The sequence below is a fragment of the Hyaena hyaena genome, unplaced genomic scaffold, assembly GCF_003009895.1.
Source record: "Hyaena hyaena isolate Hyena2069 unplaced genomic scaffold, ASM300989v1 scaffold_78, whole genome shotgun sequence".
In the NCBI taxonomy this organism is placed as follows: domain Eukaryota; kingdom Metazoa; phylum Chordata; class Mammalia; order Carnivora; family Hyaenidae; genus Hyaena; species Hyaena hyaena.
In genome coordinates this window covers 1712214-1729614 of record NW_024080710.1, presented here as the reverse complement: position 1 = coordinate 1729614, position 17401 = coordinate 1712214, and the positions used below count along the sequence as shown (strand labels likewise).

General features: G+C 44.4%; 1 protein-coding gene across 6 annotated transcripts in view; it reads left to right on the top strand.

Moving 5' to 3' along the window:
* Positions 1-17401, top strand: part of WDFY4 (WDFY family member 4) — a 292803-nt gene that overhangs the window by 176798 nt on the left and 98604 nt on the right. For all 6 annotated transcript variants that reach the window (XM_039233715.1, XM_039233714.1, XM_039233716.1 and 3 more), the window contains 4 exons: positions 1691-1768; positions 8508-8714; positions 10227-10278; positions 13185-13351. In XM_039233715.1, the coding sequence (XP_039089646.1) occupies positions 1691-1768; positions 8508-8714; positions 10227-10278; positions 13185-13351 (504 nt within the window). The remainder of the gene's footprint in view (positions 1-1690; positions 1769-8507; positions 8715-10226; positions 10279-13184; positions 13352-17401) is intronic.

The window sequence follows — 17401 nt, the reverse complement described above, 5'->3', positions numbered from 1 at the left end:
ATTTTTCTTGTTTCAGGTTTACAGAATTTCTCAAATCTGTGGCTCAACGCCCTTCATCCATTTGGGAAGATTTTCATCAACTTCTCAGATACTGCTTCTGATCCATTCTTTGTCCCCTGCCCTTTTGAGACACCAATCCACCTATGCTAGATGCCTTCTCTATATTACATATGTACCTATATCTCTGATGTATTTTTTTCATACTTCTATCTCATCCTAGTTAGCAAGAAGGTTTCTTCCCTTTTACTCTCTCTCTGTTCAGTTGTATCCACTCTGCTGTTAAACTTACCTATGGAGTTTCTAATTTCAATTAATTCATGTCCCAGATTTAGGATTTTATCTGGTTCTTTTTCATAGCTTTCGTATCTCTTGTAAAAGTCTCCATACTGCATGTTTTTGGACTACCTCACTTCCATTATTTTAAAGTCCATGTGTGGTAATTCTAATATCTGGATATATGTGGGGGTTTGTTTTCATTATCTGCTTATCTGTTCATCCTTTTTCTAGGGACAGCTAGCAATTTATCTAGCAATTTATGCTTGACTACTGAACATTTTGTATGAAAATTCTCAGGTAAAAGCTTCAGATGGTGTGATCCTTTTCCAGAAAGGACTTTCTTTGCCTTCGGAGATGTACTTGGAGTGGGGGCAAGTCACCATAATGTACTCAGAGGTTGAGCCCATTGAAAGTTGGGTTTCAGCTTTGTAAGACCTGGTCTATTTCTTTTTTTTTTTTTTTCTAATTTATTTTTGAGACAGAGAGACAACGTGAGCAAGGGAGGGTCAGAGAGAAAGGGAGACACAGAATCTGAAACAGGCTCCAGGCTCTGAGCTAGCTGTCAGGACAGAGACTGATGCGGGGTTCAAATCCACGAACTGCGAGATCATGACCTGAGCCAAAGTTGGACACTTAACCGACTAAGCCACCCAGGCACCCCAGACCTGGTCTATTTCCAGCCCACCTTTATTCCTATGGTGCAGCCCTTGAGAGATCCCACTTTAAAGCCCCAATCCTGTTGGTTTTTACAAATCACACTGCTTATAAATCAGAAACTGAGTAAAAGAGAACATCAGTGCATAAAGCTGGGCTTGCTTCTTTGTACTGTCCTGTTTCTGGACTTCTGGTCTCTTACAGCCTAGATGTCTTGGTGAGCCTGAATTCCTATTTTTGTCTCCTGAGCCACGTGAAAGCACCACAAGTTCTGTTAAGCTTCTCTGCTTCTTAGCCACCACTTTCTGCTCAGCTTTTCAACCTCTTGTGTTATTTGCAAACTTGCAAATATCTCAGGGGCAAAAAATCATAGATATCAGGCACTAGGCACATCTCAGTGAGTTTTCTTTGTCTCTAAGATCTTGTCTTCTTAAGTCTTGGCTCTCTTGGTAGCTCTCTGCTCTCATAAGGCAGATTATTTAAATATGACTTTTCTCTTTATTCTTGGGAGGAAGATTGATCTGTTGTAAGCTAACTCATGACAGCTGGAGGTGGAAGTAACCCATAGACGTGTGTGTGTGTGTGTGTGTGTGTGTGTGTGTGTGTGGTGTCAGTATAGGCTAAGTCTTTATTTATGAGGTTGTGATTGAGTTGACCAACAAAAGTTGTACCTGTTATTTCCCCTGATAATTGGTCAGATAGAGATGGTCTATCAAAATCACAGCTGTCATTAATCTGTGACCTGTTTTCTCTCTTCCAGGATTTCGTGTCATGCATCGAGAACTACAGAAGAAGAGGGCAGGAACTATACGCTTCTTTATACAAAGATCATGTACAGGTGAGAAGCAGGACAGCTCTTTTCTCTGCACAGAAAACTGGAATATACCCTGAACCTGAAATAAAGAGTCAGGAAGGCCTTTGGTTTAAGTTCTAGTTGGCTAAGTCAATAGCTGGCCAGCAATGATTCAGACCTACTTGCACAACCTGCGCAGTGAATGTGGACCCCCACTGTCAGCAGCTGAGGAAGTAGGCAGCATGTTTATCCTCTCATCTACCCAGTGTCAAGAGCCCAGGGTGCCTCAGACCCTGTGCTATGAGGTAGGGGCACAACTGTACACAGAGCAGACACGGCCTCACTCTCTAGTAGCTGCACTCTACCTCTCTGGAGGGATATATATGAAATAAATACACAAATAAATAGATCATTATTACTCAGGATGAGAAAGAGACATGGAAAATACAGGTATAATGAGAGATTATGATGTGGGGAGAATTTAACTTGGGCAGATCAGAGGCCCCTTCCAAGAAAGTGACCATTAAGTTGTGATCTGGAGGAAGAAGATGGACTGAAGTATTCTGAGGATGTGTTTTTGGCTAAAGGAAGTGCATGTGGGAGGTTCCTGGTCAGGAAAGAGCTGGATGCCATCAGTTAACTGGAAGAAGAAGCCACTGGGTGACCTGGGCTGGGGAAGATAAGGCAGGGCCAAAGCACACAGCGTTTGCTGCCCCCTTAGGGCTTTTGCATTTTATCCTAAATGCAATGGGTTGCCACCATGAGGGCAGATTTAAAACACTTCTCTGGGTGTGACTTCTGGACAGTCAAGGTGAAGAGTACTGGCTGTCATGCCAGTGAGATCTCTAGTTGAGTCTCAGGTCTGCCTCTTCCCGGGGCCTGCAGTCTGAGTCTCAGGGTCCCCATATCAAAGAAGGGATAATACTCCCTAACTGTAAAGATTAAAGGGTGAGCATAGAGCACCAAGAAATGGCCAGCGGGGAATACATGCCCCATGTGTGGATATGGAATGGGTACGAGGTTCCTCTTTAGTCTGTGTTGTTTTGAACAAACATCTTATTTTATTTTTGAGAGAGAGGGAAAGAGAGAGAAAGGACGTGAACGGGGAATAGACGGGCAGATGGGAAGAAGAGGACTCAAAACGCGCTCTTTGTGCTGACGGCAGAGAGCCCTATATGGAGCCCAAACACACAAACCATGGGATTGTGACCTGAGCTAAAACTGGATGATTAACTGACTGGGCCATTCAGGTACCCCTGTTAACAAACATTTTAAAAAATGGTTGCTAACAATAGAGCACAACATATAGTATTAAAACCTTACTAAAGATATTATTTACTTATGATTTCTTTGTTCCAAAGTCTGTGCTAAGTATAGGAAGGGCAGAGATCATAATGTCACTGCTGTGCCTTCAAAGTTCTTAAAACTCAGCAGAGAGACCAAGAGTAAAGAAATCACCATAAGCAGCATGATGAGGCTAATTCTAGGATGTTCTATTATAAAGATTAGAATAGTAAGGTGAAAGGAGCCATGAGGCATGCCTGGGGTGGGGTGAGGGGTCAAAGAAGGGTGGAACAGTCATGCCCAAGTGTCAGGCTCTGATCAACTTCAGCCACGTAACCTGGTCAAATTCCCTCCAAATAAGCTCATTTGTGAGCCCACACATGTCCCTGGAAGTAAGAATTCATGAGCTGTGCAGCCTGCACCCCAGAAACACGCAGGTTAGCAATGTAGCCTCCCCTGCTATTCTGTGAGTAAGAAGAGGGGCAGTTTATCAGACTTGATGTGGGTGAAAGAGGAGTTTGGGCATCTACAGGACATGCCGCCATCAAAGCTATCAGGAGGCATTCTGGCTCCTCGGCCGCACAAGCTGATCTTAAGCAGACTCTCAGTTTGGAGAAGGGCCTCCTCATAGACACTTCCCCTGCCCTCACATTGCTGACTGTCCTGCAAAGCTGGTAAAGTGCCCTGCTGGTTTAGCGCATGGTATCTGAGCCCCTGCAATGGGCCTTTGCACATCAGTGCCCCACCATTTGTATTCACTGACTTCTTTCCGGATTAGCAACATGGCTAATAAATTCAACTGCTCTTTGGGGAACATAAGATGAATTGTTTAAGATTACATCCTTTATTTATGGACATCCTCATCACACTTATTTCATTCCAAGTTAGAGGAGGTTGTTTGTCTAAACATCCAAATCAGCACCCTGTCAAGAATGTGAGCATCTCTCTTCCTCCAGCTGAAAGAGCCTGGAGATTTGCTGATGGCTGGGAGAGATGCACTGTGTGGTACTTTGTGAGTTTCTGCTGGAATTTGTGAGACTGAAAGTTCATGGAGGAAGGACATAACCTTGGCAGAGGCTCCAAGCCCACAAGGAAAGTACCCACAGCCTTCTAGAACATTTGGCCAGGTTCATTTTCAGCAGCGGGCCTGAACGGGGTTCAGAGAATACTTCAGAAAGTTGTATAGAGTTTTACTGTTTGAGGTATTTTTGAGAAAATCAGCATTTTGAGGCTGATCCATAAGGATACTTTCCAAGTGTTTAAATATTTAAGACAGATTGTTTCAACGTTTAAAGGAATGCAGAGGTAATCACCGTCTGCCAGAGATAATGGGGTCTGGATCACACACCCTGCCTTTTTTAAGGGGCAATACATTTTCCCAGTGCAAGCCCCACTCCACTTCCAGAAAAGCCACATCCACATTCTGTAAAGAGATCAGGCTGGTGAAACCTGCCATGTTCTTCAAGGACAGCTCATGCCAAGTGTACTCAGTGAGGTTCCTCCGAAGGGTGGTCATAGTGAGATTCAGGGATCCCGGCCCACAGGGCTCTCCATAATAGGTGGTGCAAGACTTCTCTAACTTGACCTGTTGCCCACAACCGAGAGGTCTCTGGAGATGGCAGGTGCCTGCAGCCTGACCAGGTAACATTCCCCAGTGCCCTGGAAAGTTCACTCAAGCATCATTATAACCCACCATTATATTACCAGCAAATCAGGCACTTTGCTATCCAATCTCCCAAATTTCTTGTCACTCCAGAAGTACTGGCAAAAAACAGTTTCCTCTACACTAGCCCTGCCCAGATTCCCATTTGCCTTTTCCAAACTCTATTCTCTCTCTTCTCTGTGGTCCAGCCGCTCTGGTTCTGCTCTGTTTACATGCCCGGACCATCCTGTTCTTGTGACGATTCCTCACCATAATTTACAGAAAAGCCTCATCCCGTCTATGCTGTTTTTAAAACATTCCAGGCTTTACTGGTTAAAGCTCTTTAGAAGTTGCCTGCCATCCCACACATGGCCTTTCCTTTAGTATGTGAGAGGCAGTGTTCTATCCCACGCTTTTGGGCCAACAGTCTGTTGCCATTTCTTGCTCAGTTTCTGTATATTCATTAAATTTTTGTCATAGCTCTTTCAAATGCAAATATCAGAAACTCAGCTCAAACTGGCTTAGGCAGCAAGTGAACTGTTTTGTGAGGGAATCAGGCTTCAGGAAGAGTTGGATCCAGGTATCTATGCTCTGTTCTAAGCAATCAGTTTCCTCTCTTTTCCCCTTTTCTCTCTTTCTTTCTTACACACACACACACACACACACACACACACACACACCCTACATTCACATAAACATACACATACACACACACAAATGTAGGAGATTCCTATAATTTGAGGCAGATGGATGAAGAGCATGTGTGTCTGAGGCTAACTCACACTCTGCTCCTCAAGCTGCACGTCCTAGAACTAGGCAGCGTTCATGTAAAGGCCAGGGAACCATTTTCTAGCTTGCGCAAAGGCAGCATCTTCTTGCTGAGCTGCATGCCTGTGGGCTGTCTCTGCCTCAGGGGCACCTCTGATGCACATACAGGCATCCTGGCGTGGGGCAGGTGACCCCGACTGTGCACCATGCATCCACCTCTCTGCACTGTCTGCTCTGGATGGGCTCCAGAGAACACCATCCCCCGTCCTGGGGAATGATATGCACTAGTCCATCCCGTAATCATCCTCCACAGCTTGGATGACATTCAGAGCTGAAGCCAGGGCTGGGATCAGCCCCTCCAAAGCATGAGGGACCAAAAGCAGGGAAGGGCTGGTTGCCCAGAAGAAAGCCCACTGATGCCACTGAAAAGTTTCCATTCAGCCCCAAGTCAAAGCTGCCTCTAACATACCGGACACCCTGCCTCTGCGTCTCTGGTGTGGCATTTGGCCCGGGCAAGCCTTATGCTGAAAGAGGACCTTACCTTATGCAGAAACACAGGCATTACAGAACACCTTGCAGGTGACACGCCTGAGTGGCTCAGTTGGTTAAGTGTCCTGCTTCAGCTCAGGTCACAATCTCATGGTTCATGAATTCGAGCCCCTCATCAGGCTCTCTGCTATCAGCGTGAAGTCTGCTTTGATCCTCTGTGTCCCCCTCTCTCTGCCCCCCTCTCAAATAAACATTAAAAAAAAAAAAACACAGCACCTTGCAGGTATGGAAACTCAGGGCTTTTGTTGTTTGATCATCCTATGTCCTGTCCTGGGACCACTCGTAGCTTTCTATCATGGACTAAACAATCACTCACCTCTGAGGGATCTCACCACTGACACACACTTGTCTGGCTGCAGGTATTGAGACAATTTATTTGCTCTTTGATAAAGACTCAGGTAGCTATAAACCCCCAGGTTCCTAGGTAGATCCTTGGGGTGAAGAAGATATTCTTTAAATACTAATTTTAAGCCCAAAGTGGACAACCAAATAGTTTGGTATTGTCCATCCCCTATGAAGCTCCATATGTTATTCCAAACCCAGTGATAGTCTCCAGGGAGCTGAAATATTTTCCCCAAACGAGTATTCATTTTATATAACCTAATCCCTATAAAAGGCTTTGGACAGGACAGACATTATTTTTCTGGCATTTCTTATTAACAAGTCAGAGTATTATATAAAATGCTATTTTGGATGTAAATTCAAGAACTGTGGAGAAACAAAATAATCTTGCTTTGAAATAGAATTTGCTTTATTCACAATAACTATACTGTTTATGCTGTGCAAGTCACTGTATAAAAACTCTTGAAAATACCGTTTCATTTAATCCTTACATAAACCCATGGTTTTATTATTATTGTAATGTTCTTAATTGCATTTGATGAAGTCCCTTTACATGAAACTACCAGAGAATAGCAGAAACATTATGATGACCCTCGTTCATCTGACCCCAAAGACCACGGAATGAGCACTGTATTGTCTGTTATATTTTCATGGGAATTTTCAAGTTCAAAATTTTCAAGTTCAAAATGTACCTGTTCAAAATGACCTAGCCATGAGAGACTCTTGAATGCTGAGAACAAAATTCAGGGCTGATGGGGGTGGGGGAGAAGGGAAAGGAGGTGATGGGCATGGAGGAGGGCACTTGTAGGGATGAGTACTGGGTGTTATATGGAAACCAACTTGACAATAAACTATTTAAAAAACAAAGTAAAAAACAAACAAACAAGTAAATAAATAAATAAAAATTTTTTAAATGGCCTAGATTTACAGGGCCTACCTCAAAGTCTGCCATGCCAGTCTTTGAAGTAATACCATCAGAAATCATGAATTAATAAAATTGATGCCAGGTCCCCAGGAAAGGACTCTAGCATGCAGGCTAAAGTGGTGGCTTTGGAATCAGACAGACTGGGTTTGAATCTCAGCCCCATTACCTGGTGGTCCTTGGAGAAATCACTTCTCGTCTCTCAGACTTGATTTCTTTATGACGATAATAGAAATTATTTACAAGTTTCAAGTTTCACTCATGGTGCCACTGGGTACAGGAAAGGAGATCCAGCAGGAGAGGGGCCTGGCTCTAATGCATGATAATGATTCCTTTTCCCTTTATGTAAAGTTGGTGAGATCTGTGCTTCTTGATATTAACATACCTTTCAATTTTCTGAAAACTTAAATCAAAATTTAGCGCAAATAATCATCAAATATTTGAATAACTGCAAAAGTTCACCCTGAAGACAGCAGATTCAGCTGTCAAAACTGACAGATGTCAAGATTCCTTTGACAGGTGATGTAGAAAACTTCAGTGTGGCATACACAAGCAGTCTAGGGGTGTCAGTCAAGTGCCACATATGCAAACTACAAAGATTTCATCAGTAAGGGTTTATTGTCATTAATATCAAAGGTTTTAGTTTCCACAGATTTTCTAGAATTTTTCAACATTCTAGACTCCTAGGATATTAGGATTTGAAAGACCTTTAGATAATATATAGGCCAAACTTCTCATTTAAGAGCTGGAGATTCTGAGGTCCAGAGGCAGGGATGACTTCTTCAAATCTACCAGTTGTTAGCAGGTCTGTGATTCCTGGCCACACACACACACACACACACACACCTCCAGTCCAGACACTGGAAGGAGTAATTTCAGCATCATTTTTGAAGGGTAGGGCTGTGGTGAGATTCTGTGTCCCATTTATAGAATCCATTCTGTGCAATCTATTCTGGTGAATAGTGTCAGGACCTTTGGGACCTGTGGTGCTCTGCATGACGCCCAGCAGCCACATGGCTCTGAAGGCCATTGGGCAAATGTTTTTCTCTTCCCCCAACTTGGATTGAATGGTCTCAGAGCTGAAAAAATGCTATCTTCTCCTGGCCTGGTCCTGGCTCCAGAGAATATAGTACATACCCCACGGGTGCTCAGGGCTGCCTGTAGGGGGTTATTTTTCTCAACCAATTAAGAGAGCTTGGTGTGTTCACCCCCAGAGGTTCGAGCCCAAGCCCAAGAGGAAATGTGTCTAAGAGTGACCCTGTATTTCTGCTTCCCAGAGACGGAGATGTGACAACATCAAGGCAGCCAACGCCTGGGCCAAGATTCAGGAGCAGCTTTTTGGGGAGCTGGGCTTGTGGGGCCAAACAACAGAAGCCACACTTTGCTCCAGGTGGGAACTGGACTGGAGAGAGGGACCTGCTCGCATGAGGAAACGTGTCAAACGCTTTTCTCCTCTGGAAGCCCTGAGTCCAGAAAGGTTCACGGTAAGAGTTGATGTAGCGAAACAAACTTTCAGACAGGGAATGTGTAGGGAAGTGTCTTCTCAGCTTTTCCTTCTCATGCTGTTTTCATCAGGAGGGCTTTGGAAATGCTTTGGTGTGGGCAGGTAGGAAAGATCATGTGCAGTTAATTGTAGGAGTGCTATAATTTATTTTTGATGTCATTTAAAAGAATAAAAGAATCACTAACCCTTTCAGGTATATAGAAAGGATGCTGTAACTACAGCCTAAATGAGTAAGTAAAGCAGTGAGTGAATTAATAGATGAGTGGTTCATATCTACACCACTAACCCAGTACCACGCTGACATCCACAAAAGTCCAGTGGAATAATCTGGGCATCAGTGTTTGGAAGGAGCTAAGTCATGGCCATTGTCTGCATAAATTATCTGTAATGGAGCAGTCATAACCAGCACTGCTATGGGCATTATTGCATAATCGAATCTCATAACAAGGTTTACAGTGGAAATATCTTCAATTCAACCATTTCCACAAACATGAACCTGTGACCCAGGTATTCTAAACAACATGGGAACCATATTGGTTTCCCAAGCAATGGAATCTAGGTGCTCCCTGGAAGTTTGTTTTCATGAAGCGTGAACTCTGTGTCATCAGACTGACAGTTTTGCCCTTTGAAGAATGGGGAACCAGTTGGATTAGCAGTGGATATGGAAAAATCTGTTAATAGTTCTCTCGTGTTCTCATTGAAGAGTTCCGACTTAAGATATTCTAGAAGGCAGCCTTCAAAACAGTGGAATGCAAGACAGTCTTCTGCATTCCTCCTGAGATACAACGTTGGCTTTATCCTCTAGTCTATAACCTCAAGATCTTTTATCCACTTTCAATCTTTTATAAAACTTAATGGAAATTATATTTCATTCATTCAGTAAACACTTAATGTTTAAAATTTAAATTCAAGTTAGTTAACATACAGTGTAGCCTTGGCTTCAGGAGTAGAACCCAGCAATTTGTCTCTTACCTACAGACACTAGAATTTTTAATGTATTGTCAACAAACATTTGACTTTATATAGTATTTCCCCCTCAATACATTTCTTAGGAAGTGGAAGCAGGAAAAATAAATATCCTGTCCACTGTGCTAGTGACAGAGCCGAAGTCAGGCTGTGAAACCTGGTGTCTGGCCTCTTGGGCTGCCCAGCCCCAGATCCTGTGCCCAGTCACCTCTCCAGAGTGGCCCACACCACAGACCTCCGAGATGCTATCTGATCCCACTTTGGCATCATCTTTGGTAATTACTGTAAATCCTACTTAATGGAAGATTGTGGGTTTTTTCCCCTTTGACTCAGGAACATTAATACTTCCATTTTATTGTGGTCCTTTAGGATTTAGCATTCCTCCCTTCTTGCATCTAAGACTTGTGACTATATGAGGAATTTGAGGGGGTCACATGCATGTGTGTGTGTGAACCCGTGTAATGGGGTGAGGGGCACCACCTTAATATTCAGGGTTTAATTTTTCTATTCTCTGGTTTTGTTTCAGGAAAATCAAGACAGAAACAGCAATATTTCTCAAACAAATGTGGAAAATCAAGGTATTCCACTTATCAGTTTACCTGTTTTTCATTAATAATTAAACCAATTCTTGGTTTTATTTAAGATGAAATTAATCTTTTGGAGGAAGAAAATGCTTATGTCTGAAGTAGATGGTGCTAAGACTCGAGGCATTACTATGCCCTCCAGAATGAAGAGGAAACTATCCCAGACTCTGGTAGGGGAAGAATTTTATATTATGATTATAACAATAAGAATTTTTTCAGGGGAACTATCTTGTCAATTTGCGATGTCAGGGAAACCTCAAAAGTGTCCCCAAGTAATACAAACACACGTGCAGTACGTGACCCAAAACACATAAGAGGAAAATAAGAACACGCTTCAAAGTAAAAATGGGTAAGAGAGGTATTTAATACTTTTTAAACCGAATCCTCTGATTATAAAACCAGCTATAATAGTCAGTATTAATTCCCAACCTAAAAGAATATACTTTGAAGCGTTTTTGATGTTTATACTGACTCTTCAAGTGTATAATCCTCATGGAGGGATTTGGCTGAGTTGTTTTGCTGAAAATCCAGGGTTTATTTTCAGAGGTCATTTGGCATGAACACACTGAAACACACACACACACACACACACACACACACACACAAGTACACACACAGACACATACAGACATATATACTCCATTTCGGATTTTGTGTTTCTACCAGACTCTGCCTTTTGCTTCAAACACTCCCTGTCTGTGAGTTTCATTGTCTCCTCAGCTGCGGCCAGTGTCATATATTTAACTAAATGACTACTTCCCAGTTGTCACCTAGATGCTGATCAAACGTGTCTCACTCAGTGCCTTAGTACCGGAGTTTGCATTGAGCTTACAATTTTGCCAGTCTATGGTAACCAAGTCCCTGAAGTGAAGATGCTGGGCCTTGATCCCAGATTGATTTGGGGGTCCCACTGTGGTGCAGGACTTGGGATGAGGTTGTAATGCCCATTTGCTTCTCTTCTCTTTACCTCAAGCCCCACAGTTCCAAGATCACAATGATAGTCTACCTGCGTTCCCTTTCAGAGGCAGTATCTGCAGAGGTTGTGGCAGCAGAAAGCATGTGCTGATATAGACTGTAGCCATGGGCTGCTGCATTCCCTTGTCCCAAAATGCAGATTCCTGCCCCCAGTATGGGGCTCAGCCAGGGAAGAAGAAAGGGCTCCTGGTTCTCCTCTATGCCTTACTGGGTGCCTGTATCTATACAGCGTTTTCCCTACATGGGGAAAAGCCTATGTGGCTGTCGTGTAAGCAACACCTTTATTCATCTAGTTGGGAGACTCCAGGTGGGGAGGAGCTCAAAGAAGTGAGCCTCTTAGCAAAGAAAATGGCCAGTAGCCCCCTACCTTGCAGTCATGTGCCATGTGCCTGTTATAGGCAGGTGGGCATCTAGGACAGGGTGGAGGAGTAGGATCCAGAAATCATGGAGGTATGTGCTCAGCTGGCACCCAAGTATCTGTGCCCAGGAGTGCATGCTTAGGAAGTAAGTCGAGGTGTGCACATACATGATCGCAGCACAGCACATTCACGGTAGAAATAGAAACCATTTGCGTCGCTAAAAAATTGGAGATAGATTTGGTGATTATGAAAGAGTTATACAATAGAATATTATACAGCCATTTTAGTTGATTTCAAAGAACTTTCAGTGGAATGAGAAAGTGCTCATAATATAATCAAATAAAAAATAATATTAGGAAAGAAAATTGTAAATGCAGCATAATTCATATCCTGTCAAAAAATTATGTGTGTGCATATACATATACGTACAGAAAAGGTATTAGAAGTAAAGAACCCAAATTGTGAACGGTGAGAAAAAATGTCATTCAGATTCTGCCTCAAGTTCTTTGTAGCTATATGAACTTGAGCAAAGTAAGCAGCCTCTTTCACTTTTCCTTGATTGTAAAGGTAGAATGAAATAGAATCTACAACTTTGGAGTAGATGAAAAAAATGTCATCAAAAGCATCCAGCACAGAGGAGGTGCTTACTACATCTGAGCTGTTATTATTAGCACTCTTTCTGTGTGCATGAATGATACTTGTTTTACTTCTCAAGTTATTTAAAATTTATTCTCATGATGTCAGGGATTTTCCAAGATCATAGTGCTTCCATAATTAGAAAAAATACCCACTCTCTTTTCAAAGGGTGGATGAAGTGAAATTCAGAAAAAGCAGATTCTGTCTGGATGACCCTCAAGGGAATTGCTCTCCTGATTAATGAGGATAAATTTTGATGTGTTTCCCTGTGGTCAGTCTGGAGCTGCAGAGAAGCCAGCCCTGGGCACACCTTCCAGAGAATCAACCTAATGGTGTGTTGACTACCCTTCAGGGTCAGAGGGGTCAGAAGTAGACCACTGTCCACTTTCTTTTTTCTTTTTTTTTTTTTTTACAAATAGTTTATTGTCAAATTAGTTTCCACATAACACTCAGTGCTCATCCCCACAAGTGCCCTCCTCCATGCCCATCCCTCCTCCCCGCCACATCCATCAGTCCTCAGTTTTTGTCAGCAGTCAAGAGTCTCTCATGATTTGCCTCTCTCCCTTTCCCCCACCATTTCCGCCCTTCTTCTCCCCCTTGTTCCTCCGTCAAGTTCCTCCTAATCCTCCTATACGTGCAAACATATGGTATTTGTCCTTCTCTGCCTGACTTATTTTGCTCAGCATAACACCCTCAAGGTCCATCCATGTTGCTACACATGGCCAGATTTCATTCTTTCTCATTGCCATGTAGTATTCCAGACCACTGTCCACTTTCAAACACAGTGAGGCACATTCTGAGATCCACACCACTCACTTCTGCCTTGAAGCCTTGCAGTTTCTCTCAGTGGCTCAAGCCCAAGCTGTGCACCATCCCTTGTGAGGTCAGGTGGCTTCTGTGAAAAATGTGTGTCCCTTTATGCTGCTGCAGATGAGCTGACACCAAAGGAAGATGACATCACGACAGACGAGGTAGGAGTGGACTGTGCCCAGCTGACCTTCTTCCCTGCCTTACATGAAAGTCTGCACTCTGAGGATTTCTTGGAACTATGTCGGGAGAGACAAGTTATTTTACAAGAGCTTCCTGATCACGAAAAGGTAATACAGCCCATGACAATCATTCTCTGAAGATTTTCAAATATGAGACACAAAGCTTTCTTCATTCACATGGGAGTTGATAGCTCTCTTCACTGTATAAAACAAACAAACAAAAAGACCACAATGAGCAAAATGAACAGGAATGCTTCTCCATGTGTGGGCCCAGAGCAAGGGTACAAATGGAAGCTGATACACCATGCATTGAGAGTTTAAAAGATAAAAATTAAGCTAAGACACTGTTATGAAATATGCTCTAACTTCCAACACTGACCTTTATAATACCTGAAAGATCAGTTTCAGATTTAGAATTAAGGATCTTGCTGTTTGGCACCTTGGCCTCCTGTCTGCAGTCTGGCCACCCTGAGGGACCCAGCCCAAGTCTTTGGACACTCAGACCATATGTCCAGGCTGTGTCTAGACTGCTCACCCTGCAGCCAGCCTCCCCATGGGCTACCACTCAGATCCAGGGGTGAGTACACTTGTGTCCCTATCAGCCCTTAGCAGGGTGAATGTGGAGATCATGAGTACATGAACCAGGGGCCAGGCTGGGCAGGTAGCAGCAAAGTTCATAGTCTGGGATGCCAGGAGAGGGCTTGGGGGACCCATGACATGGCCCCTTGGTATGATTGGACAAGGGCCAAAGGGATCCCTAAAGTATGGACCCAGTGGATGGCCCTTCTTTTCTTTTTTTAAAAAATCTTTATTTATTTTTGAGAGAGAGAGAGTGCACAAACGAGTGCACAAGTTGGGGAGGAACAGACAGAGAGGGAGACACAGAATCCGAAGCAGGCTCCGGGTTCTGAGCTGTCAGCATAGATCCCGATGAGGGGCTCGAACCCACAGGTCATGATCTCATGACCTGAGCCGAAGCTGGACACTTAACTGACTGAGCCACCGAGGCACCCCCTGGAGGCCTCTTCTTAACCAAGTATAGGAAAGGTATGGAAAATGAAGGTTAAGTCTCAGAATACAATAGTTCTGAGCTCAAATTCCAACTTGGCAACACACTAAATTGCATGTTACCTAACCTTTGTGAGCCTCAGTTTTTCTTATCTTTAATATGGAGTGTAGAGCAATCATTTCACAAAATTCTTGTGTGGTTTAAATGGGATAATGGAAGAAAAGGGACTAGCTCAGAGCTGGGCACATGTGAGGTGGCCTGTTAGAGATAAACTCTCTTCTCTCTCCAAAGGTTGGGTGGGTTAAGGGCCTCCGAGTCTTACCCATCAACACTTCCGTTCAGAATGTAAGTGAAGGAGATATTCCAGCAGAAGAGAGGAGCTGTCTGGGTGTGGTCCAGAGGCCATGCGGGGGCTACACAGAGACAAATGTGTGAGAGCCGGGGGCTCATCTGGTGGTTGTTCAGAGTCGATCTGAACTAAGGGCCACTGAGTAAGCGGCCTGGATTTCCAGGAGCAGGTGACAGTCTCAGAGAGCCTGTGACGGGCATCAGCAGGTGCAGAAATAAAACATGCCCTTTCCAGGGCTGAGGGTTCCTTGCAGAGGCTCCTGGGGGTGTTAAGTATTGGGACCATGGTTGAACCACCATAGTCTTATAACAGCATCATCCTTCTTATCCCAAATCTTAACCCAAATCTTCCAGGCATCGAGCACATTTGCAGCCCCTGTCACATCTCTTGCCACCATGCCTTTGCTCATGCCGGTTCATCTACCTGCAGTGCCCTGCCCACTGGACTCCGAGCTGCTGACGCTCTGAAGTTGATCTTGAACGCTCCCCACTCTGGGACCTGGAGTACTTGCAGTCTCCATTGCCCCCCGCCTCACCTCCTACCCTTGCTCCTGGCACACTTCACCTTGACCTTCCCCACTTCACCTGCCTGCCTCTCTCACAGCACTGATGCTCCTTAACAGAGGGACCACTGGGTACCCAACCTCAGGCAGGCCTGGCATAGACATTCAGTAAACGCTGATGAATGAAGTTTTGTTAAATTCATGTTCATTTTATTTTGACCGTGGAAGCAATGTGCGTCCACTTTGTGAAATTTTAAATGGAAACCAAAATGTATATACATAACATCTATATCTACACATACACATTTATATACGTGTGTGTATGTTTTCATAATATCCAGGTGCTGAGGATAACAGCTGATAACAGTTTGGATGCATCCATATAGTATTGTGTTCATTTGAGAAATGGATATTTGATAAATGTGTTGGCAAGTTGAAAAACAGCGAGGAGATTCATGCTTCCTATAAAAACCTTTCTTTGCCTTATGCTCTTAGAAGATTATGTAAAGAAATGATTCTCAACAGGGGGAAGCTTTACCGCCAGCGGGTATTTACCAATGTCTGGAGACATCTTCAGTTTCATGACTTGATAGGGAAGAGGTGCTATTGGCATCTGGTGGGCAGAGGCCAAGGACATTACTAATGATCCTCCAATGCTCCGGACGGTCCCACCTTCCACCGGAAAATAATTATTCAGTCCAAAATGTATATAGTGCCAGAGTGCGGAACCCTGAAGTAAAGGATGCATGTTCCAGCATGTTCCAGATGTCATGTTCCAGCTATATCCCCTCCCACTTTCTTCATAGGATAGGGAAAATGTCTCCATATTGGTTATTTTCCTTGTTTTGATAATAGATCAATGGCAATGCTTTGCTTTTGCTTGGTATATTGAATTCCTGTTGCCGCCATAACAGACTACTACCAGCTTAGTGACTTAAAACAACACACGTTTATTATCTCAAAAGTCCCAGCACAACACGGCTCCGCTGGCTCTCTGTTTAGAGTCGCACAGGGCTGAAAGCAAGGTGTGGATCAGGCTGCATTTCTTTTGAGAGGTTCTGGAAATGAACCCATGTTCAAGCTCATCCAGGTGTTGGCAGACTTTGGTCCCATGTTTCTGTAGGACTGAGGTCCCTGTTTCTTTGCTGCCTGCCAGATAGGGGTCATTCTCAGCTTCTAGAGACCACCCAGATCCCTTGCTCCTCCTCCATCCTCAAAGCTGGCTACTGCAGCTCAAGTCCTCTCCCCCCTCGGACCTTGCTGGCCTCATTCTGCCTCATCTACCCCCGCCTCTCTTCCCCATCACATCTCCCCCACTGGCCAACTCTTCTGCGCCTTCCTCTTATGCCGCAAAGGGGAGAACAGTGGACCCATCAGATCATTCAGGATAATCTCTGTATTTTAAAGTCTGTTGATTTATACCTTCATTTCATCTGCAGGTCTTTTTCATGCAGCACCTACGTTAGTGTCTGTGGGAACATAAGGTTCTTGGGGGACATCTGTGGGATACTGGCTGCCAGTTAGTGTCACTCAGGATCCATATCCTACCTAATCCATGTCCTCACCTACCAAGGGGAGCCTCGGCAGGTGGCCTGGCTCCTGTGTACCTCCCAAGCACAGCCTGATGGTTCCAGCCCTAACTGGGCTGGGCTGAGGGCAAGTTCCGAAGTTTATGATCATAGCCAAGAGCTAGTCTTGGCCTCAGTCAATGCAGCAGGTGGATGACGTTGATAACCATCCTGGTCTCTGAGAGTTTTGTTTTTGCTCATCCTACCCAGTGGCATTTCCCTCAGGGGTCCTGTTGGAGGTGGAGTGGGGGAGGGGAAGCCTGAGGCCCACAGGTAATTGACTTTGCTAGGTTCCGAGAGGCAGCACAGGACCAGGAAGACACCGTTCTCCCATCCTCCCCTGTCTTGTACTTAAGCTTCAGACTTTCTTGGTCTCCATGTCACACAGCAGGAACCTGTCAGAAGCGCCACACGTGGCTTGCTGTGGTAGCAGGGATCTCCAGGCTGTGCAGACAGGAGCATGCGGAACCCAGCGGGTGGTGAGGACAGGAGCAGTCTTATTTCCACTTAGCACTTGGCACCCCCTTCTGCCTGGAGGGGACTGCCTGGGGCCGGGGGGCCCAAACGAATGTCAGCTCCCTGGAACCAAAGACTGAGCAGCTGCAAAGTCAAGATGATTCGTGCCATTACCTGGACATTTGTTCTTCTCACAGGCTGTTGTAATTCACTTCACTGGGTTGTGCTGTTGCCTCGGGCCTCCTGGTAGGTTACAGGAGAGGTTATTTCCCGA